Source organism: Parasteatoda tepidariorum, chromosome 8 (genome assembly GCF_982258835.1).
Source record: "Parasteatoda tepidariorum strain Cologne lab strain chromosome 8, Ptep-v5.0, whole genome shotgun sequence".
NCBI lineage: Eukaryota > Metazoa > Arthropoda > Arachnida > Araneae > Theridiidae > Parasteatoda > Parasteatoda tepidariorum.
In genome coordinates, this window is record NC_141762.1 from 101,522,486 (window position 1) to 101,546,414 (window position 23,929).

Here is a 23,929-nt window from a genome sequence, read left to right on the forward strand (position 1 = left end):
TTCGTGTACCTGGCAACTTCGATGCATAATTAGTTTGTTTATTTTACAAGACTTCGTGTCTGTCTTTGTGTTAAGCAAGAAATAAATGGTAAAAAAATGTAAATCATCGTGAAAGAATCTTTGTAAAGGATTATAGAATGTATCACTTAAGAGAATTGATACTTCACGAGGTAAGTTAATTCGAAATAGAATGGAAAGGACAGTTACTAACGTAAACAAATCCACGTTTCAACAACCAATCAGACTCGAGATACCCACACTACGTCACTTGAAAGCATCCCATTGTAAATTATCTTTAAGATTTCTGTAATGGCTCTTATTACATTTCAGAATTTTTGCCGGCCAGGTGACCGAGCGGTCAGCTTGCCTGGCTGTGAAACCAGTGGTTGTGGGTTCGAATCCCGCTCAAGGAATGAATGGTCTCTCTGTTGTTCTCTGCTGTGTGATGTATGAATGTGGCCCACCCTATAAACGGGCATCTTCGGCATTGTAGCGTGGGTAATGTTGCTCGCCTCCATGACATAGGCTCACAGGTGTCCACTGGGTAACAATAAATGAGCAACATTTCCGGCATCTTCAAAGGTGAAGGACGAAAATTTAGTACCTGCTGTAAAAAAATCTGAATTTTACGCCTTTGTCTTTTTTACAATTAAAATAATTCTGTAAAGTGTTCGTTTACTCTTTGGAATGATACATTTTGCATCTTTCTGTCTTTGTTGCAGGAACTGGAGAATGTCTATAACTTCCCACTCGCACTCTACGGGTTTCTAGCCGTCATTGGAGGATGTTTGTCTTCATTCTTGCCATCAGACTGCCATCGCCCACTACCGAATGTCGCTTTGGAAGTGGAAAAGTCTTTCACCATAGACAGCTCGTCCAGGGGCATGCGCTGTCGGTCGTTGCTGGCAGACCACGTGATGTCGCCCATAGACTTAGAAAAAACCACCGACACTCTCCTCGAACTGAGGGTTCAGGAATTTCAAAACATGAGACTGATCAACGAATCTCGTGAGACTGTTGCGATGAGCGAAGAGCAGGATCGGACATTCGACAGACGTCGTTACATCGAGGAGGACGCAGATTCGAGACTGACCGATTTGGAGGACGAGCTGTGCAGAATATGGGAGGTCAACAGCGTGGCGGAGGGAAATAACCACCATCGTTCAACGAAAGGAGAACATCATAATGGTGGCATTGATAGTGATACGAGATTAAATGAAACGCGCTTTTAACTCAAATAATGCTGAGTTTCACATATGCTCAATTAATGCTGAGTAATAACTCAAACAATGCTGAGTTTCATATATGCTCAATTAATGCTGAGTAATAACTCAAATAATGCTGAGTTTCATAAATGCTCAATTACTGCTGGGTAATAACTCAAATAATGCTGAGTTTCATAAATACTCAATTAATGCTGAGTTTCATTTTTTCTCTAAAAAAAAAGAAGAGTTTTTATTACAGGATACGTGCAGCTCAAACCCAGTTCTACACGCAGAAAGCATGTAATCTTACGACAACCTTTTGTCGGAATTTTCTTATTATTGTCAGGAAAATGTTTGTACTAAAAACCTTTTTTTTCTTTTTCAAATAAAGGCAAAAATATTGCAGTTTTAAACCTTTAAAAAAAATTGTTTTTATTTATTTTATTAAAAAAAATTGTTTTTAAAGCTTTTTTAAAAAATATTGTCCCTTAGGTCCATCATGACGTATTAGCTGACGTCACACTAGAGATAGGATCAAATTGCATCGTCCATTAAAATTTCACGATAAGGTGGATTTTAGCTGAGTATACAAGACTTTGCGAAAAGAAACCTTATAATGACCTTAGATTTAAGATTATCTTCACCTTGAGACTAGCTTTATGAAAAAATTTTTTTCACGCTTGAAAACCCTAAGTCAACCTCGATTTAAGGTTTTTATATCGAAGATTGTTTTCCAAGGTTTTGGATGAGGGTAATGTGCGTAGAATAGAGCAGATTGTCACGGATCTCGTTTAAAGGTTAGAAGGTTTACACGCAAACAGCATAACAAACCTTTTCAGATTTACATTAAAAAGTTTTTGCTGAGTGAAAATAAACCTTATTTTGCTATCTGGGAATGAATATCAGTAGGTTGGAGCATACTTGACAATGGTCTTTTATCTTTATAAGAAAAAGAAAAAAAAAACAGCAGTGTGGGAAGCATGTGTGTTATGTACACTGGGAAATGGCCCTCACATCCCTGTTGAATTTATATCCTAGTTAATCCAACTATTAATTATTTTATTGCTGCTCAAAATGCATTGGCAATACACAATGCCAGAGTTCACACTTTTGTTGTTGTTGTTAATTTACGTCGCACTAGAGCTGCACAATGGGCTATTGGCGACGGTCTGGGAAACATCCCGGAGGATGATCCGAAGACATGCCATCACAATTTTGATTCTCTGCGGAGGGAATGGCACCCTCGCTTCGGTAACCCGACGACCTGCGCGCGAAGTCGAGCACTTTACGGTAGCACAGTTTAACGAGGACCAATACCGCACACCCTCGGTCCCTACGCAGACTGATCCAAGTGGTCACCCACCCGCACACTAACCGTAGCCAGTGATGCTTGACTTCGGTGTTCTGCTGGGAACCGTGTCTTAACGATCAGTCCACTGCGGGACCCACACTTTTCAGCAACGTAATATTTAATTTTATAACAGTCGTTGAACAGACGACCCAAATTTGAGTTTACTACTATCAATGTTCACAGGGGCGGATCCGGAAATTTTTCGTGGGGAGGATCATAGATTCACAATTAATTTTTCTTATAAAAAAAGATTTTTTTAAATATTTTTTTTGAAAAAAAAAAAGAACTGGGGTTTTTAATGCTAGTCTTTTCATTTATTTTTTTCATAATGAACAATAGAACAATACAAAAATAATTCAAGTATTCTACATCTTTAAAGAATAAATGTCATGCGTTTTTTAAAAAACTTTGGCAAATCTGTCATTGATTTTTTCAACATCCAAATCAATTTCTCGATGAATGTTTAATAATGCGAGTCCATTTAATCGTTCTTGATTTTGAGTTGCTCTGAGACAAGTTTTGAGACGACGAGTTGAAAAGGAACGTTCTGTTGTTGCTGCCCTTACTGGCAGAGTTATTGAAATTCTCAACAACACATTGATTGATAGGTACAAATCGATGTCACAGACATTAATAATCTCGGAAAGATCGTTGGGCACTTCAAGTCCTGCTTCTGTTTCACGCTGCCATTTTGCCACCCTAAGACGAAATTCTGTATCGACAACTTTTATGGAAGCATTTAAGAGATAATAAATAATTTTTAAAATATTTTATTTCTTTTGTAAACAATTAAAAAAATTATCATTTTTTTTATTTTTCAATTTGGAGGGGGGGCGGTCATGACCCCTATGACCCCCCCCCCCCGCTGGATCCGCCCCTGAATGTTCAAATCCGCAGCCATGTAATTTTGAATCCAATCCAGAATTCAAGGAAACTCCTGGATCAGTACCCCCAGAGATATTGATTTGTTATCGTAACTTGCAGGACTTTGTGACCCAGATAGATTTAAAGTGTACCACTCGCCATTAAATGCAAGGGGATTCTTCAGCCGGCTGGAATCGAACTCCCATGCTCGCGAGCGCGAGTCCAACGCCTTACCAACCAGGCTATCCTGGCCTCTAACATACATATAAACAGTCATCCATTTACTATATAGAGTAGAGTTGTTACAACTTTGAAATTTTATGAAATTACTAGGGGGGCTAAGACCCTCCGGATGATCCGAAGACATGCCATCATAATTTTGATCCTCTGCAGAGGAGATGGCACCCCCGCTTCGGTAGCCCGACGACCTGCACGCGAAGTCGAGCACTTTACAGTAGAACAGTTTAACGAGGACCAATACCGCGCACCCTCGGTCCCTAAGCAGACTGATCCAAGTGGTCAGTGGTCACTCACCCGCGAAATCTGCTGGGAACCGTGTCTTAACGATCAGTCCACTGCGGGACTTAAAACGTTTAATAAAACAATCAACATGTCGCAAACAATGTATAAACATTTTTAACTGTCAATGGCATTTTGTTTTTTGGAATCCCTTGGAAAAAGTGAGTACTTCTTATCCCCTATAATAGTCCCTAGTTATGATACAAAGTCATGAGTCACCTTAAGAGTCATGATAAACTATGTTTTAAGTTTTGGGCAAAAATAAAATGCATACTACTTTAAAAATTATTCTATCTAAAGCTATTGGCAATCGAAATGAGCTACAGGTAGCGTAGAGCAGAACTCTCTACTTAGGACAACACTTCGCGTGCTTTCCCCAGTAGCGTGTGGAGAGTCATGGGAGAAGAAAGTTCGTTTCTTGATTTCCAAATAGATTAAAAACATTTAAGTTAGGAAACTATATGGAACTCAAAACTACATTGAACATAGTTCTGAAAGAAAACGTAATGGAAATTTTAAATAATATTTATGACAATTAAATACGAAAAATATTTAGAAAAGGGAAAATATCGTAATACATTCCTATATAAGTGAGAAGAGGAGGAGAGGGAAAGGAGAAGGGTCAAGACATAGACCCGGTTTTCTCTCCAGATGATGTATTCGGGCGCTGCGGTCGCAAATTGATGATCGAAATTGGCTACAGGTAGTGTAGAGCAGAACTCTCTACCTATGGCACCACTTTGTATGCTATCCCCAGTAGCGTGTGGAGAGTCATAGGAGAAGGAAGTGCACCAATTTCTCTCTTAATTTTCAGATAGACTAAAAACATAATATGGGAAACTATATGTAACTGAAAACTACATCGAACATTGTTCTGGAAGAAAACGTTGTGGAAATTTTAGACAATATTTTTGACAAGTAAATACTAAAAATATTAAGAAAGGGAAAAATATCGTACTGTGCGCAAAAAAAAAAAAAAAAAAAAAAAAAACGGAGCACTCTGAAATAACTTTTGATCTAATTATTGGATCTTCACTTTCTAAGACACAGTCTTAATGGTTAAATGGGGTGACCTCAAATATGCTAATTAATTTGTGCAGACGATATTTTAAGTTAGAAAATCAGACACAAAAACGTACTTTCTTTGAATAAACATACCTTTTTTTATGGATTCGGATTTCACACGCGTAACAATCTGGGAAATATGATCAAACTAGTTTGGTCAGGAGAGCGATCCTAAATTTGGACCCCTTGATGTTAATACTAAACATATGACGTTCACTTTACAATACAATACAGTACAATACAACATATATTAACAGGTCTTTTGACCAGTTATCGCATGTTTAGTGTTAATTTGTGTATTTTGCTTTATCTCTTTTTAACCAAAGTTTGTATGGTTATCCCTTATGAAAATTTAAGGTATATTTAAGGTTGATTTGAGGTATTTTTGAGGTATTAAGGTTGTTTTGAGGTATATTTGAGGTATATTTAAGGTTGCAGAGAAAACAGAAATAAAAATTATACCTCGTAAAGGTTGTAATTAAGGTGTACGAGGTTGATTTATATATACTTCAGCTTGTTTTGAGGTTGTTTAAAATTCACTTCAAATCATCCAGACTGATAAGGTGATTTTTAAGGTATACCAGGTTTATTTTCTTACATTTGTAACAAAAGAGGTATTTTTGAGGTGTAAAATTTTTTACCTTATTTCAACTAAAAAGAGTGAGATATTTATTGAGGTATATGAAGTCATTTTATTTATACCTAAGCTTATTTTGAGGTTGTTTTAAATTCACTTCAAATCAACCAGACTGATAAGGTGATTTTTAAGGTATATCAAGTTGATTTTCTGATACTTGTAATAAAAGAGGTATTTTTGAGGTATAAAAAAATTGACCTTATTTCAACTAACGAGAGTGAGATATTTATTGAGGTATATGAAGTCCTTTTATTTATACCTAAGCTTATTTTGAGGTTGTTTAAAATTCACTTCATATCAACCAGAATCATGAGGCAGTTTTTAAGGTTCACCAGGTTGTTTTTTTTACACTTGTAACAAAAGAGGTATTTACGAGGTATAAAAAATATAATTTTTTTCAACTAAAGAGAGTGAGGTCTTTATTGAGATGTATGAAGTCATTTTATTTATACCTAAGGTTGTTTTAAGGTTGTTTAAAGTACACTTCATATCAACTAGCTCACTTCCCAGAGTTCCGTGCTAGCCGGCAAATGGCGTGTGTGTTTACAATCGAAAGTTTCTTTAAAATTCGGTAAGTGTGCTTGACATTTATTAATTTAGCTTTGTCACTTTTAATCAAATATGCTTCAATTTTCAAACTTAAGTTTCATTATTTTTGTTTTAAAGACGCGTCCTGATCTTACATTATTTAAGTCGGAGGATATTCTTTGAGGCTATTGTTGTAGGCTTAGCAATAAGACAGATCAATCTAAATATTTCTCGTCGCTGTTTAGGGTAACGTTACTGGTGAATCGTTACAGCAGGTTACGCACAGTATATTTTATTGTTTGTAATTTATTCAAATATAACTATTATTTTTGTTTTGCTTAAATGTATATGTTTTAACGTAGCAGTATGCAAGCTGATTGAGTAAAAGGTTCATAATTTCTCTTATAAATAAATCACTGAAAATTGAAAGTTAACAGTTTTTATGTATTGCAGGTAATAAAACAAATAAATAATACTATTGTAAGGAACGAAATGCATATTTGTTGCCTTCAACAAAAATCTAACATACATATTTAACTAATAAAATAAACATATACAATAAAAATTGCAATCAGGGTAAATACATCACACAAAAATTTTAATATTTCTTCAAAAGTTGCATTTTCATAAAAATATATATTTACAAACATGAAGAAAAAAAACAATCCTGTTTTTCGAAGTAAATATTCATTTTTTTAAATTAATGTTTACTATTAACAGGTGATTCTAAGGTAGGAAACAAGTTTACCATATCAAATCAACAAATTTCATAAAAAAATATATGAGAATTCCTAATAAAATCTGAAATTTTTTTTAATAAAAATATATGTAATATGAGATAAGATTCAAGCTAATTTTAGTGAACTAATTTTTTAACCCCCCTCACAAATTAATAAAGCAAACTTCATAAATTTTCATAATCTGAAAAATATTTTGTTTTTAAACTCCAGAAATGATGAGAAATTGGAAATTCTAACATTATCGCAGAGAAAGAAAAGAATTTTTTTTATTTTTAAATGTGCAGAGTAAATAAAAATATAACGCTAATAAATAAAGAATTTTGAAAATTAAATTCTAATAACATTAAATTATGTAAGGATCACAGAAAACTATAATATCAATGAAAAAAAATCAGAACCGAATAATGTCGGTAATAATAAGTGATTGATATTAACAGCGATTACATTATATATAAGCGGGGATTACTGAACTTACATATACATTGCCTCTAGAGAGAAAAAAGTTATTCTAATTCTAGATTGTTCACCACATTAGCAAAATAAATTTTTCCAGTGTCATCGCACTGGATGGAAATACAAACAGAAGATATATTTGTCACAGGAATTAAGTTAAAGTTGCCAGAATTAGTTACTTGTGTAATATGGCTTAGTTCAACATTAAAATTAAGATTAAGAGAACGCATCTTTTCACCAGAAATCATTTCTTCAATAACACCATAATAATTCCAGCAACAGCATATTGAATTCTGACAAGTACAAGTTACTAAAATTTTTACGAAGAAATTAATGCAGCCTAGTTTAAGTTTACTTGCCCTTTTATACATAAGCTTGGTTTAGTTGAGTATCTTAAAAGTATTTGTATGTGTATCACCTATTAAATAATATCTGAAGTTAGTTAGCAAAAAGGCAACTATAGGTGAAGGAAAACTGGCATCCACTTAAAAAATTCTCATGCAAAATTCAAACTTTTTGTCCGTTTAGTCCACTAAGGCAACGCCCCGCTCTTCCGTGCCACAGGTCCTGGGTTTGATCCTTGGGCCGGGCAAGGTTGACTCAGCCTTTCATCCCTTCAGTGGGTCGATAAATGAGTACCAAGCATGCTTGGGAACTAAACACTGGGGGTTCCGCGTTCGGCTGACCACCTAACCGGAACATCTGCTCCTGCATCCCAGAGCCCAAGGTCAAGAAAACTGAAATGGGCACAGTAGACCTTGACCCTCTATGGGCTGTCGCGCCACTGTGTTTAGTTTTATTTTAGTTTTTAGTCCGCTAAGGCAAAATCTTGAATATTATTCTAGATCAACATGATGCAGTTTAATATTTTGGAATGATTTTCAATTTATTTTTAATAAGACTCGTGAAGACTCGTAAAGAGACTAAAAGAACATGAAAACTTTTCGTATAAATAGTGTGCTCTAATAAAATAGTTTTTATCTTTAATCCACAAAGAATATTGTATAAAACAAATTTACTGAGACAGCTATTCCAAAAAAATAATTTTATTATTTCAATTAAATATTAAAATCATTTTGGTGAACCTATACTTAATCTGCCTATATTGTAGTTAAAAAAGTTTAAAAGTATTATTGACTCTGGATTTTTGTTGTCAACATTAGTAACTTATCAAAGTTATATAAATATATATTTCAATTTCCTTCAATTTCTTAAAAAAAAATCTCATCTGAAAATATCCGAATGAAACTTGCTATGCAACTTTTATATAACTTGATTTTACTCAACTTGAACATGCAACTTTTACAGAGCTGCTCCGTAAATGGCATCCAGAATTTCAAGGTTTGAATAAGGCTGTCAATAATACGTGCTCTGCAGCTAGGAGGAAGTGGAGACTAGTAACTGGAGAGCCTTCCCCTGGGAGTAACTCTAAATATACACCAAAAAGAAAAAAGACAAGTAAATTATTCTCCTTTGATTCAATGAAATCTTTTCACCTAAAAAATTACTGATAAAGTTTGCATGATCTTTGATTTTTGAAAACATTATTTTATAGCATTATCTTAAATTATTCTCTCAGGCAAGTAAACATATAAACTTAATGTTGCTTTTATTTCGATGGGGCATGAAAAACACAAAACATTGATGTTCTACATTCTTTTATTAAAAGATGATTGATTCTTGATCACATTAAATAAAAGGTTGAAAATGACCTTTTGTTTTTAAAAACCTTACGTGATAGACAATTATTTTCGGAATCAGCAGCATTGAGAATTGGTTTTAGTACAATTTCTTTTGCGAAATTGGACTAAAAATTTAAACAATTGAATTTATTCAAAATTTGCTGAGAAAAAAATTTAAATATCAGCATAACAATCCATAATTAAAAATGGTCGGTTGAATTATTGGAAAATTAAGAATTTCAATAAGCGTGTTATTTTTACAGCAGTTTTTATATGCATCTTATAGAAAAATTAGCTTTTTTAAGTGATATGTTTAAACAGTCAAAATAAAGAATTGAAATATACTGGGAGGAGAGTTTTGCAGGTCATTATTATTATTCTTATTCATCTGCTGTTACTAAAGAAACCATTTATTTATTCAAAATTGAATAGAAATAATAATAAAAGGTGATTTATGCAACGAAATAAGCTTTAAAATATTATTCTAATCTTTTAAAATTTGTCATTATCAATGTAAATATGACTCTCGCTAATTCAAATTTTTTATTTATAGGTTCCAATGCTCCAAATAACGTAAGCACACCAAACTTGCAGAAGAAGCAGAGTAATTGTCAAGAATTTTGATTTCTTGAACGAAAAATTAATTTTTTTTTGTTAATAAAAGTTTTTATTTGTAAGCTGGCTAAATTATTTAAATTTGCTGTTATTTCGCTTTTACAAAAAATTAGCGCCTTTAACATCTGTTCTATATAAATGAGTTCCCACATTTTTCTGAAACAAATGTATCCTCTTTTCACGATAGTTTAATTGAAATTATTAAAATTACAGAAACATTTGAAATGTTCTTTTAAGGTTTATGAGTCAGCATACTTAACATTATTCAACTCTACATGTTAATTCAAGATTAATAAATTTTATGAACTATTTAATTGCAAATTAGCACAAGGTTCACAAACTATAAATTAAAGGCGTTAAGTGAAAATTCCTATTCTGAATTGTGTGAGGAAGAATACATTCCAATGGGTTGTATTTCAAAATTAAAGGAAGATATATTCTTTGCATTGCATTTTACTTTTCTTCACACAATACATGGAAATCAGTCGAAAATTCTTTCGAAAGAAAGATTCATCCGTATTCCGCCTATGTGTTTAGAAAATAGTTTCTTAGCATCAGGATTAGCAGTGAAAATTAAGACAGACCGTAAAAAGTTAATAAGTAATTACCACCTAATGTGTAACATTAAAAACTCCATCAGAGTGATAAATACCTCTACAAGTGAAAAGATATATATTTTAGGTTAAAAATTAGCAGTCTAAGGAGAAATAGTTTAATTATATTTAATTACCAGCATTAGCATAAAAAAATATAACCTGAAGGGAAAAATGGCATATTTTAGTTTGATTAAAAAAATTTCCTTTACAAGCATAAAAACCTATATTTGAGGTGAAAAATAATACACCTTACGTTAGTAAAAAATCACCTTTCCAACTATCAAAAATTACACCTGAGGTAGATTTGAAATAACCTGAAGAGTAAAATGATATGCCTCAGGTTGAAAAATATATACCTCTACAAGCATAAAATTAGATACCTGAGGTTGAAAAATAATTACCTGAGGTCGAACAACATACACCTGAGGTTGATTTATAATAACCTGAAGTGTAAAATGACACACCTTAGGTTGTTGAATAAATACTTCCACAAGTGTAAAAAAATATATTTCAAGCTGATAAGTAATAACCTAAGGTCGAACAAAATACACCTGAGGTTGATTTGAAATAACCTGAAGAGTAAAATGATATGCCTCAGGTTGAAAAATATATACCTCTACAAGCATAAAATTAGATACCTGAGGTTGAAAAATAATTACCTGAGGTCGAACAACATACACCTGAGGTTGATTTATAATAACCTGAAGTGTAAAATGACACACTTTAGGTTGTTGAATAAATACTTCCACAAGTGTAAATAAATATACTTCAAGCTGATAAGTAATAACCTAAGGTTGAAAATGAAACACTTTAAAGTAGTAAATATCTACCTCTCCCCAGATGTAAAATTAAACACCTCAAGTTGAAACATATATACCTCTGGAGGTATATATTAAGGTATATTTGAGGTTGGTTTTGAGGTATTCATTTGCACCCTTTTCAACCTCAACGACGTCTTTAAATAACAACCTCCTTTATACCTTTAAAATATACCTTGTTTATACCTCATTTATATCTCGATTTTTTCATAAGGGATGGTATGTTTGGTATGTTTATTCAGAGAAAGTACCTTTTCATGTCTGATTTCGTCCTGCGCTTATTAATTAACATAATTGAGGTCACACCCTCGATTCATTAAGATTGAGTCTTCAAAAATTATTCAGGGTGGTCTGTTTTCTTCCTTTTTTGCGCACTTTACATTCCGAAACGATTGAGAAGAGAAGGATAGCGAAGGGCTTCTTGGCAAACAAAACCCGTCTTCTCCCCAGCAGATGGCGTAAGCGAGCGCTGCGATTACGAATAAGCTTACGCATATAGCTCGTCGCACTTGTTTACTTGTATGCGTTTTCTCCTCGCTTTCGTTCGTAAAAGAAATTTGTTGCCTGTTACAGTAACTTAAAAGTTCAAAATATTCAACGCGAAAGATTTCACTATCACTAGGAAACATCGATTGATATCTTGTTTATTTTCTGCAATCTGCAACGAGCATATGACTATGACAAGCCCATGACTAATGTAATCTAACCTTATAATATTGGAGCATTGTAAACTGTTTTACCAATTTTTTGTACGATTCGGTACTGAAAACACTTTGTAAACATGCCTATGGTCGGAGGAACCGGAGATATTCGTGAGCCAGATGAAACTGTTAATCAGATTATTAGAGAAGTAAGTGTTATTTTTGACATTTTATGTGATAGAGATTTTTTCAGTTATAAGTTTAGAATTGATATTGCATGTCTTGTCATAATTCAAGTGAGTGTTATTTTTGACTTTATAAGTGCCTATAGATTTGTTCAATAATAAGTTTAGATTTGTGTGTCTCATTCAACTTTTTTCTCTGATTATAAAATTGTATAGTACCTAATGGTTAAAATCTTTCTTTTTTAAATAAATATATGTCTGGGTACTTACATTACAATTCCGTTGACCATTTTCGCCAAATCTGAAAATAAAATTGGTTGTGGTTTAAATGAAACATTTTCAAAATTTTTGTATACACTAAGTTATGTATGCTTTTTGTCTATTTATTTACAGGGAATATTTCCGTTTCGTGAATTGTCACCCCAACTACAATCGCCAAAATTCCAAATAGATTTTAAATTTGCCATTTTTTAAAAAAATAAAAGTAGATATTTGCCCGGAGGTGGCTACAAGTTAAACTTTTTGAGTTGGTCCTTTTCTGCAATGTTTTTTTTTTTTTAGTTCCTCGCAAGCCGTTGGTCCCTTTCTGCGATGTTTTTTCTTCATCTCGTTTTTAGTGGGCCACTGTCTGGAGGTTACCGAGACTTGGTGATTATTCTGCCACAGATCAGGATACAGAAATCTTCCTTCGCCTACTACAATCACCAAGTTAAAAATTTTATTTTAAACTTGAAAATTTCTGATGCTTTTTTCCCTTTTGTTTTTCGCAGACCACTACTCAGAAGTCGCCATGTCTTGGCGATTGTTTTAGCGTAGATCATGATACGAAAATATTCCTGCTGGTACAAGTAATTTCTACATTTTGTTTTGTTCTAAGAAAAAAGGAATATAACGTAGTTTAATATGCTTGTGTGTGGTTGAAAGAAAGGTATCTTTTTACTATTCCGGTTTTGCTGTTTGCATCAATTTGGCATTTATCAGTTAAATTAGCAAAATGAGAATCTATCCTTATAAAAATTAGTAAATTGAATAGTCCTTTAAGGAAGCAAATAGACACAATTATTGAAATTAATGTCATGTTTAAAACCTTTTTAAAGTAATCAGGGTTCAGACTAGGTTTTTCTCAGAGGTACCTATTTTGTGAAACTTTAGACATAATTTGTGAAAAATTAAACATTATATGGATGGGTGATCGTGTAAAGCTAAGGGTGGTGGCGCTAGTGGTAAAATTGCTCTTTCAAGACTTCCGGGTTACTGCTTCCGATATATTTTTACGCCGCAGATTGAAAAAACGCGCCGTCATATTATTGCATCATATCTTTTGCAGTATTTCGCATGTACTGAGTTCTTTCTTTCAGCCTTAAAACTTCAGCATTATCATATTAATATTATAATCATTAGAATATTTTCTAATTAGGCTAACTGAAAAAGATATTTTTGGCGACATTTTAATCAAATGTAGCCAAATAAGGGATAAAATACAAAGCATGACAAACCTTAAGAATTATTCACAATGAGATATTAACTTTCCAAAATTTTTTTGGCCTTACGACCTCTGAGAATCAATACATTTCTGAAAGCTCTTATGAATGGTACAATTATGTTTAGATTTGAACCCAAATTACAATAACAAAACTGCATAGAATATTAGGCTTGTTCACACATCGCCTCGTAGTCATAACATAAGCGGAGGGATACACCGGAAATTTTCTAAATTTCTTCCGGTTTAAGGACGCTTGTTATTGTTTACATTAGACCACCCATCCATTAAAAAATCAACAAAAAATATGTTCAAAATATGGATTTATCGTTTCTTAAGGGATACAAAAACAAAATTTTAAGTAAAAGTATTTTGTGAAGGTACCGCTAAACGGTAGTAAATTCGGCCTAGACAGACCCCTGGTGATGCTTATATTTAGTAATGTATTTCTGTAAACTACTGTAGATTTAAAAAGAAAAGGGGACAAAACCACTAAAAAAAGATATTACTAGTCTATACAAAATTTTTCCGGTCTGTTTATTTGTCTCTATTAGTTTGTTTTTTTAAAATAAAGTATTTTTTTAAAATATAATAAAAAATTACAGTACAAAGTATATGTAATGGCTCAATTATGATGAATTTTGCTAATCTGTGATTAAAAAGATAGACAGGAAACTGAAACAGCATAGAAAAACTTAAACAGCCAGCATGTGATTTGTATATCCGAAGAACTGCCCTTGCCAGTTGTCTGGAGCACTATCAATAATTGTAGTTAGGTTGAACCAATTCAAGTAGAGATACCGATTCAACATTCTGGAAAGAGATCAGGGTGGGTTGGTTGGTACTTTATTTACGTCACACTAGAGCTGCACAATGGGCTCTTGACAACGGTCTGGGCCCCATGGCATAATGCCACAGAACCTAACAGAGTTCTTGCAGAAAGACTTTTCTTTTGAAGATTTTTCTTGCAGAAAGATTTTACTTTTCTTTTCAACAGAAATTTATACTCAATATTTGAATCATGCATTTAGATTAACACTTTTTGACCTTCTTCAATGTACGCCAATAGTATTGTAAATCCATACAATGTTTCAATTGCATTTTCGGTAGTTACTGATATTGAGTGTCACATGGATTTTAAATATCCCGATTTATTTTAAACAATATGGAAAATTCGAATCATGCATTTGAGTATTTACTTTTTAATGCAATTATTCTATCGAATTTGCTATTGATTTCTCCATAGTTTTTAAATCCGATGTTTTTTTTTTATAGAATATTAGTTATTACAAAAACTTAGTCTCGAAAAGAAATTTCAGGAAACCGATTCGCATGATTTCATCCTCCTCTTTTTTTTTCCGGTGATGATTGCAATGGATTTCATGATTTTTAATTATTTTTTTATTGTGATAATTATTTACAAAATGCTAAGAAGGAAATAATTTGTGCCACCCCCCCCCCCTCCCAACAGAATGCGAGAATATCCACATAATATTAGAATAGAAAATTGTTACATATTCAATTAAAAACAATTATATATATATTTTTGTAAACACCATGCTTTTGTTATTTTAAATTAGTAACATATATGTTTATTATTATTAGAAGTATCTTGCAGAAAGATATTAGTGCTAAAGAGTTTTGTAACAGAAGGCATGAAAAAATCTGCGAAGGGGTCTGGGAAACATCCCTGAGGATGATCCGAAGATGAGAGGGTGGCTCCCCTGCCTTAGTACGAGCATTTTATGGCAGAACAATTTTGCAGACTGATACGGCACACCTTCGGACCCTATGCAGGACAATCAAAGTAGTCGCCCACCCGCTTACTGACTGTAACCAGCGTTGCTCGACTTCGGTGTTCTGCTTAGTACCGTGTCTTTACGGTCAGTCCACTGCAGGGCGGATAGGAGAGGGAAGTATCTAAAATGTGCTCTTTTTTTTTCCTGGTCAATCTAGACTTTGTGGTGGGCAGAGTTTTTTTAGATAGAAAAACTACATCATTCCTTTACATTGATTTCTGTTCATGGGAACGCAGACAATTATTTCACGTCAAATTTTAGTGGTTTAGGATCCTGTTTAATTTAGTCCCCGACTGAGTAATATTTTGCTTGTGTGTGTAAGATACATAACTATTTAAATATATGAAGAGAATAATGTTATAAGGAGTATAACTTTACTGAATATGAATATTTAATTTTAGGTAAAAGATGAAGTTCAAACTAAGACCGGTCTTCAATTCGAGGAATTTACTCCCATCAACTACAGATCTCAGTTGGTTAATGGAACCAATTATTTTATCAAAGTAAGCACCTTTATTGTTTATACTTTTTTGGTAGTAATCACAAGGTGGTAAGATTAAGCTCAATGAATGCTTGAAAAAATTCTGATTTTTATATAAATATAACTCGGTGAAGTTGGGATTTTGAATCAGGGATCATGAAGTCTAAGGCTCCACAATTTCGTGACCATCTGCATAATTGCGACAATGTGGTGTGTCAAACGCACACGCCACCTTTACTTCCAATAAAGCTGGTGCCCATTGATCTGAAGCTGAGTGGGCTTCAAGTTGTCACTGGGAAGGAATTAAAAACTAACTTTTTTACAATGACAGTTCTGTGTCTTCATCGCGGAGCCATCTCAATTCAATACAGTGCCCGCCGCTAATAAAATCACCGGATAATAAAATCAGCCGCTTTATAAAATCAAATCGACAAGAACCGAATCGTAACAATATTAATACATGTTAAAAACATCCTTTAATAAAATCAATGCCACCGCTTTTTAAAATCAAAATTTCGACTACATAATAAATCAAAGGTGCAATATTTCAGCTTTTTCTATTCTTATTTATAAAATTTTATTTTTTTGAAGTTAAAGATATTTTTAGAAGAAGCAACAGTTACTCACAAACCTGTGATATACTTAGGTGGATGGTTAGCGGCGAGTTCATAGAAATCAATTTATCAATGTTAATTCCTTGACTTGAATGAAGTTTGGAGAAACCTATCTCACTCACCAGGGGGTCGAATTCTTATCTTGCTTTTTATTGAATGAACCATAGAAGGGAGAGAAGTTTCTTTTGTTATCTATCTTAACAGAGAACATGAATACATTTCCAAAAACTGTCTGTGCCCATGTTCCATATTATTTAAGTCGTTTGAGTAAATTATAGTTAGAGCACATATCATTTTTAAGTTCGTTTAGTATTAAATTTTATCAGCATGCCGAAAAAGCAGGTTTTGAGTCTTAAAGATAAATTCGCAGTGTTGCAAAACTATGATAAGCTTCCTAAATGTACAATGGGGATGGAGATGAGGCTCATAACTGTTTCGAAGAAATGATCAGCAATGAAGAAAATGAAATGGACGAGAATTTTTCACGTTACGTAGCTATTGACGAGGAGACATCACGTTATTAACATCAGGAGAAAAATCTGATTCTAAAATAGTTACAGACATCAAAAATTGCAAAGTTATTTCCCATCAAGAAATGGAGGAATCAGACTCAGAAAATGAAATAAACTCATCAGTGCCATCTTCAATAGAAGTCAGAAAAGCACTTAATGTATTGCGGCAAGCTTTAGAACAAAGAGAAGGAATATCGAAAACTATAAAAACTTCTATAAACTCTCAAATGATATTGAAAAGTTAATTTTAAATACTGCAACTCAAGCAACCATTGATCGGTGTTTTGCAAAACTTTTATAAATTTAATCTTATGTAGGGTTTTACTTTATTAAAATAATTAAATTAGTTAAAATAAAGCATTAATGTGGTCATTATTTCAGCTTTTAAAGTGCTTGCATTTAGAATATATCGTAAAATTTGTTTTTTGTTTCAAATGTTGAATCGCCTCTTAATAAAATCAGCCGCTTAATAAAATCAAAAGAGCATAAAACGAAAGTGATTTTAATAAACGGCGGGCACTGATATTTAATGGTGGGCACTTAGATCTCTTTCCTGTTGCCCTCAAAAATGCCAGAATTGTTATTCTCTTATCATAACCCAGTGAGCAACTGTGGCTATGCCATGGTGGTGGAGTAGCATAGTTAAAAAAATGTGCATATCTGATTTTTTAAACTAATTAGCTCGTTAAATTTCTGTTTCAATTTGTAATTCATTTTGTTAATAATTTAATAAAGGTATGTGGATTATTCACACAATAAAATTTGACGGTCATGTTGAAGCAAAACTCTTAATTACATTCATTTTTTATTGTATATTTTGTGTATGAAAATTACATATATAATATAGTTTATAATATAATCTACAATAGTTATACTAATTTATGTGCGTTTTTTTTTTTTTTTTTAAAGTTCTGTTGAGAGTAATTATTTTTTTTTTTTAAAGTTCTGTTGAGAGTAAATTTTTTTTTAAATTCTTTTTTTATTTTAGTTTTTTTGCTACAGAGTGGTGGTTTTTGCCAATAAAAATGTGTATATTTAAACAAAGAAGATTAATAGTAAGGCAAGAAACTGAATGTGTGTGAACAAAATTTAAAACAATTATTATGATTTTAGTTCAGACTGTTGAATATTAAGGCAGAAAACTGTAACTGAAGAAGATAAATGGGAAATTTATATTATTTTAAACAGAGTTGGCAAGGCTTAGGACAGAATGGATTCATCCACGGTTTGAACTGTATTGTTCAAAACTGTCTTAAACTGTCCAAAACCTTTTTATTAAAATTATGTCACGATTTTAAATAGAATATAGTGAAAGATAAAAGGTTATATTTTGAACAAGAAACAAAATGAAGACAAGTTTTTATTTTATTAAAAGTTTATTATTATTTTTAATATTGCATTATTTATCCTTATGCAAAAACATAATTTATCAGTATTAAAAGCATATTTATTCATATTTTAAGGATAAGATATTTAATTTTGTTGCTTAATGAATTGTGGAGCTTCAAAACTTATGGATATTTTCCTATTATATTATTTTCTATTAATAAGTTAAAGCAAATTGTGTAAAAAATATCAAATATTTATTAATATATGTAATTATTATGTGTACAATGCTTACACCTATAGAGTTTTTACCAACGTTCAAGATTTTGGACAGTTTAAGACAGTAAAACCCACATGTTCTGTTCAAAACCAGTTTAGGATGTCCGAAATTCCAACCCTGATTTTAAATGATGACCTTGAAAATGAATCCTAAGGACTCAGAGTTTCTAAAGTCTAGTGAAATTACCTTTCACTTGATATGTTCACATTGTTGATCTAATGCATTCTTCTCGAGATATTTTACCCTTTCCACACTTTTAGACATTCCACATTTAAATAGATAAATATTATAATCTAATACATGGTGCATAGCGTTTTTAAAAAGTGCTTAAAGGTGCTTATTTTTGATTTTTGTTTTTTAAAAGACCTTAAAGTTGCTTTTTTCATTGGGTGTTTTTAAAAGTGCTTAATTTTCCCTTGTCGAAAATTGAGATATTTTTCTTTACCATGTCGATTTTCGCCACGTATTATGCTTTTCACATTGTTCTATTCAACGTTGTTGCAACTCATTCAACCACAATCTATTTCGGCATACTGTCCGTCCACAACGTACGAAAAGCCAATCATTTTACATGTTTGATTAAATACTTGTGAGTCCGTATGTGCGTCTACTGAGCTGAGTTCGGTGAGATTATTGCACTCATGTGTGCGACTGTGCTGCATTTTGCAAGATATTCTCAATTTCAAGCTCCATTTCCCACCTTTTGATATTGAATCGAAAAATCTCTCGATCATTTTATAATGGCTAATATAATCAAGAAAAGAATTCTTTGTCAGAAACTAGTTATTTTTTCTTGAATATGTAAAGTCTTTGATAGTTATTTTGCATTTTATTAATGTATAGAGTGCTTAAAAATAGAGATGCAACGGATATCCGGTTATGGCCGGATATTATGATTATCCGGCAGTAACATTTGGCTTGAAATAAAATATTGAGTAGAAAGGTAAAAATGAAATATATACAGTGGAGCATCGTTTATACGACGCCGAAGGGACCACCGAAAAACGTCGTATAAACGATAGCGTCGTATAATCGATTTTTACTGCTAGAACTGAAACTAACTCTGTTTTCAGTTAATTTTAATGTTTAACGTGTTGATTTACATAAATTTCTAAATTAGACAAAGCAAAACAAACAAATAACCGAAGGAGAAAAATTGCAGTGAGCCGTTTGAATGTATGTTACCTTTAATTATATTTTCTTGCTATTATTCTCTACAATGCTTTGAATAGGGAGTTGAAGTTACTGCTTTCTATGATGCAATTTTAAATTTCTAATCGCGGCCAAATATAATGGCTGAAGCGCACTTGTGCAATTTGCAGGAAAAAAGAGAGCTTTTACATTTTCCAAAATAATTAGTATCGATGGGTGCGCTGGACATTGGTCGATGAATAGCAAAATTTTTCGTTTTTTCCTCTTCATAACATTGTCTAGTTTTTTCAGTCATCTAGTAAAAATTACGGTCGTCATCCAAGCAGTCTTGTTGACACCCTTTTCTGTATCATTCATGTTGGCAAATGCCGCCCTTTTTTAAAATACACAAGAAAAAATAAAAAATTGAATAAACGTGAACAAAATCTAAAAACCGACGTATAACCGATTCTGCGCGTCGTATAAACGATATATTTTTACATTAAAATGAATAGGAATGATTTGGGACCACACTAAAACGTCGTATAAATGTAAACGTCGTATAAGTGATCGTCGTATAAACGATGCTCCACTGTATTGTATTTCTTTAAATTTTGAAAAAGCTAAAGAAGAATGGTTGAAATGGCCAACAATTCTTCTTCCTAGAGCAATGATATCCTTTAATGCTCTTTGGGAATTTAATGCATCACTTACAATTAAATGCAAATTATGTAAAAAACAAGATTCACTTTCTAAATTGAGATCATTTACGGCTTTTACAATATTTGAACCACCATCACGAATGACCAGATATATTTTACTTGTCACTTTCCATTCCTCGCTGAAGCTGCTTAACATCTTGCCTACATTTTCTCCAGTATGACTTCCGGGAAAGTGTCTTGAGTTTAATACAAAATGTTTGTAATTAGAATCATTATCTATCCAGTGAGCAGTAAAGCTAATAAAACTGTCTTTATTTACTAAATTAGACCATATATCAGTAGTTAAAGATATATATGTAGCTGAAAAAAGCAATGACTCAATTTCTTCTTTACATTTTGAATGCATTTTTGGTATAATTACTTGTTTGAAATATTCCCTTGATGGAACTTTATACTGCGGTTGTGCTTTTGCCATAAGATTTCAAAAACCTTCATCTTCCACAAATAAGTATGGCTGATTATCTACTGCTATCATTTGGCCAATAGCGTAATGTAATTCTACAGCTTTTGGATTGTTTATATCCCAGATTTTACTCTTTTCCAGAACTGCCTCTAAAGTTGGTTGCTCCAATCTTCTTTTTTTAGAACTTGTACTGGGATCATCTGCATTTACAGTATCATCAGTGGATTCAAAACCTAAATCATGACCTTTTTCATTGCAGCAATTAATTTTGGCATATTCTGCTAAATGTTTTCTCCTTAGATGATTTAATAGTGGAGAAGTTGATGCTTTTTTGTCTGTTTCACCTCTTCACAATTATAAAAATGAAGTAAAATATAACCGCAGCCTATAACTAAGTACTTTTAATTGAAAGTTTATTTAAAAGAAATATGTAATCATATAAGCAAAAGAAAGATAATAAGTTTTGTCTAGTCCAATTAAATATAAATACTTATTTTTAAAAAAGTACTTCCGCCAGATACCGGATATCCAGCTCAAAGATTGGCCGGGTATCCGTTATCCGGCCAATTTAAGATCCGTTGCATCACTACTTAAGAGGTGCTTATTTTTTGTTGAAAGATTTGGCTACACACCCTGATAAAGTCTAGTGAAATTACCTTTAACTTAATATAGTGATATGTTCACATTGTTGATCTAATGCATACTTCTCGAGATATTTTACCCTTTCCACACTTTTGGACACACGTAAATAGATAAATATTTTAATCGTAATCTAATAGATATTTGAAAATTAATTGAACCTTTTGTTCCAGGTGAGACATGCTCCAGGTCAACATCTACATTTACGTGTGCATCGAAGTTTTCAAGGAGATGTAACCTTGTCAGCATTCCAGTTGGACAAGTCTCTGGAAGAGAATATTGAATATTTTCAATAAGACTGCCTCTCATTTGTATACCTATAATTTCTTAATGTAATATATATTATTTTTACAGGGTGTGTAGTGTTTTTAAAAAGTGCCTAAAGGTGCTTATTTTTGATTTATGTTTTTTTAAAAGCCCTTAAAGGTGCATTTTTTATTCAGAGTTTATGAAAAGTGCTTAATTTTCTATTGTTTAAAAATGGAATTTTTTTTCTTTGCAAAAAGTGCATGATTTTCTCAATTATCTTTGCAATATTTATGAGAAACTAGTTATTTTATCATGATTGTTATTTTATTATGATAGTTATTTTATCATGATTGAAAATTTTTTTGAATTTTATTGGTTTTATGCTTATTCAATTAAGAACTTTAAACGATAGGAAAAAAAAACTAATTTTTATTACTGCACATATCCAAATTAAGATTTTTTTTTTTGGAAAGTAATTAACAATATTTTTTGAGTGCTTTTAAAAAGTATTTGAAAGGTGCTTATTTTTTGTTGAAAAATCTGGCAACGCACCCTGATTTACATGTTGAGAAGAAGGTAATTAAAATGTGCCTGACACATTAAGTGTTATACGAATGTAGTTTAAAGTTATGTATAGTAGTTATAAGTATTTTTCCCTGTAATATGTTAGTAATGAAGAGGTTTATTTTTTTACAATGTAATTAATTAAAAATAATTTACATTTAAGTGATTTCTGAAAGAGGTTTAATTACAATAATAAGCTTTCAAATCTGGCCCATTCTAGTAATTTTTACCTCAATCATTTGCTTTATATGCTGTATTTTATGAAAAAAATTCCTTTATTAAAAGTGAATTATTGATGAATATCATTATTGGCATCATTTTGAAGCAAACGATTAAGAATAATGTATTGATTATTATTATTGCGATCTTTTTCTATCATTTATCTTGAAATTTTGGATAAACTATTGTGAAGAAACTGTATTTCAAAAATTGCTATTCCAAAAACACTAATCACTCTTTTAAAAATATAAATGTTTTATTAATTTCCAGATGTTATTTACATGCATTTAGGAGTGCTAAAAACTATGTGTGTTTCTATTAAATGTTTTTTGTCACTTGTTTGTGGAAATCTCAGATTCAGTTTCATAAAAAGTTGTGTATCTTATAAATTTATCTTTCCGTAATCAAAAGGAAATTGGTGCATTTTTTGCATAATAATCAGCATATCTTTGTGCGCAAAAATTTTGCATCATTAACCTTGGTATTATTCTTCTGTAAAGTATAATGGAAAAAATAATAAAACTGATTTCCAATACATAGTTTTGTGTCTACACGTATACTTTCTTCTTTTTTCTTTTTTTTTTTCATTGTCTTAATCCTTTGAAGTTTTATGTCTGACTCAGTCAAACGTGATAAATTTTCTGATGTTGCTCTGTGTCAAGTTGCGTCCAAGATAGGATTGCATTTTTAATTTGTTAGATGACTGTAAGTTTTAGAGTTTTTTTTTCTGTTTTTGTTAAAGTGGACCATTTTTGTCACAAAATAGTTTGACCTGGAGAGAAAAAATATATTTTTTCTAAAGAAATGGTCCTCAAAAAATTAAATTTAAAAAAATTTATTTATATCAAGGCTCTTTTTTTAAAATCAAACTAACATATTTTCTATTGAAAATATACAAGCTAAAAGTTACTTTTTATTTTAGTATTTTGCTAACACCTACAATTGTAATATTTGTTCAGCTGTCTAATTATATTTTATATATTCTGAATAATGTACAATGGTGTACAAAAAATTAAGTTTTAGGTACCAGCATGTTATGGAATTTAAAGAAGTGTAATAGATTTTTCTTTTACGAATTTACGTATGGACGATTATTAATTTAATATCCTCTAAAAATAAGCTGCTGAGAAACTGGTGTACAATTTTAGTACACAGGCATTTATTCAAGCATGATTACTGCTTAATATTCAAATATGCCTTTTAGTTTTTGAAGATAAGACACTCTTTAACATTCTGAACAAGATTGGTCTGGTAAATTGAGAGAATGTTCTAGTTGGCTGTAGGGATTATTAATTTAAAAGAAAATGTCCCCCATTAAAATTTTTGGCTTAAATATGTATACAATGCAGCTGCCCGATAATTTCACACCTCAACTCAAGATTTTTTTTTTAAATGACAAATAGAGGAAATATTGCTTGCAGAAAAACTAGAGAACAAGTAAAACTTGAAGATAAGAAGAAAAAGAAAAGATTTTTTTATCTTTATTTACGAAAAGTAAGGAGCATTTTTCTTTTTAAACTTGATACTGAAAAAGATACTTATTGTTCTTTTTTCTAATCATTATTGTTCTTTTTTCTAATCATTATTGTTCTTTTTTCTAGTCTTTTTTCT

General features: G+C 31.9%; 2 protein-coding genes and 1 long non-coding RNA gene across 6 annotated transcripts in view; all 3 read left to right on the forward strand.

Annotated features, from left to right (window-relative positions):
• Positions 1-23,929, forward strand: part of LOC107457140 (organic anion transporter 3) — a 106,372-nt gene that overhangs the window by 33,035 nt on the left and 49,408 nt on the right. The window contains exon 10 of one of the 2 annotated variants that reach the window (XR_015435986.1): positions 723-1,505. Coding sequence is in view for 1 of the 2 variants with exons in the window: in XM_087169535.1 (XP_087025661.1) it covers positions 723-1,232 (510 nt within the window). In the remaining variant the exon portion in view is untranslated. Of the gene's footprint in view, positions 1-722; positions 1,632-23,929 lie in introns of those variants that run through there. The other variant, XM_087169535.1, reaches the window with a different exon arrangement.
• On the forward strand, positions 5,348-10,359 carry LOC147806584 (uncharacterized). The gene is made up of 3 exons (XR_015435985.1): positions 5,348-6,212; positions 8,671-8,820; positions 9,598-10,359. It is a non-coding gene; the product is annotated as an uncharacterized LOC147806584 (long non-coding RNA).
• On the forward strand, positions 11,584-22,857 carry LOC107457143 (cystatin-A2). 3 transcript variants are annotated; one of them, XM_087169532.1, is made up of 4 exons: positions 11,608-11,923; positions 12,670-12,747; positions 15,580-15,681; positions 21,460-22,857. In XM_087169532.1, exons 1-4 carry the CDS (start codon positions 11,855-11,857, stop codon positions 21,580-21,582), a joined length of 372 nt encoding a protein of 123 aa, XP_087025658.1. In that variant the 5' UTR covers positions 11,608-11,854; the 3' UTR covers positions 21,583-22,857. The 3 variants fall into 3 exon arrangements, with proteins under 3 accessions (XP_087025660.1, XP_087025658.1, XP_087025659.1); XM_087169533.1 differs by having other exon boundaries at positions 11,609-11,923; positions 12,670-12,741; XM_087169534.1 differs by lacking the exon at positions 12,670-12,747 and having other exon boundaries at positions 11,584-11,923.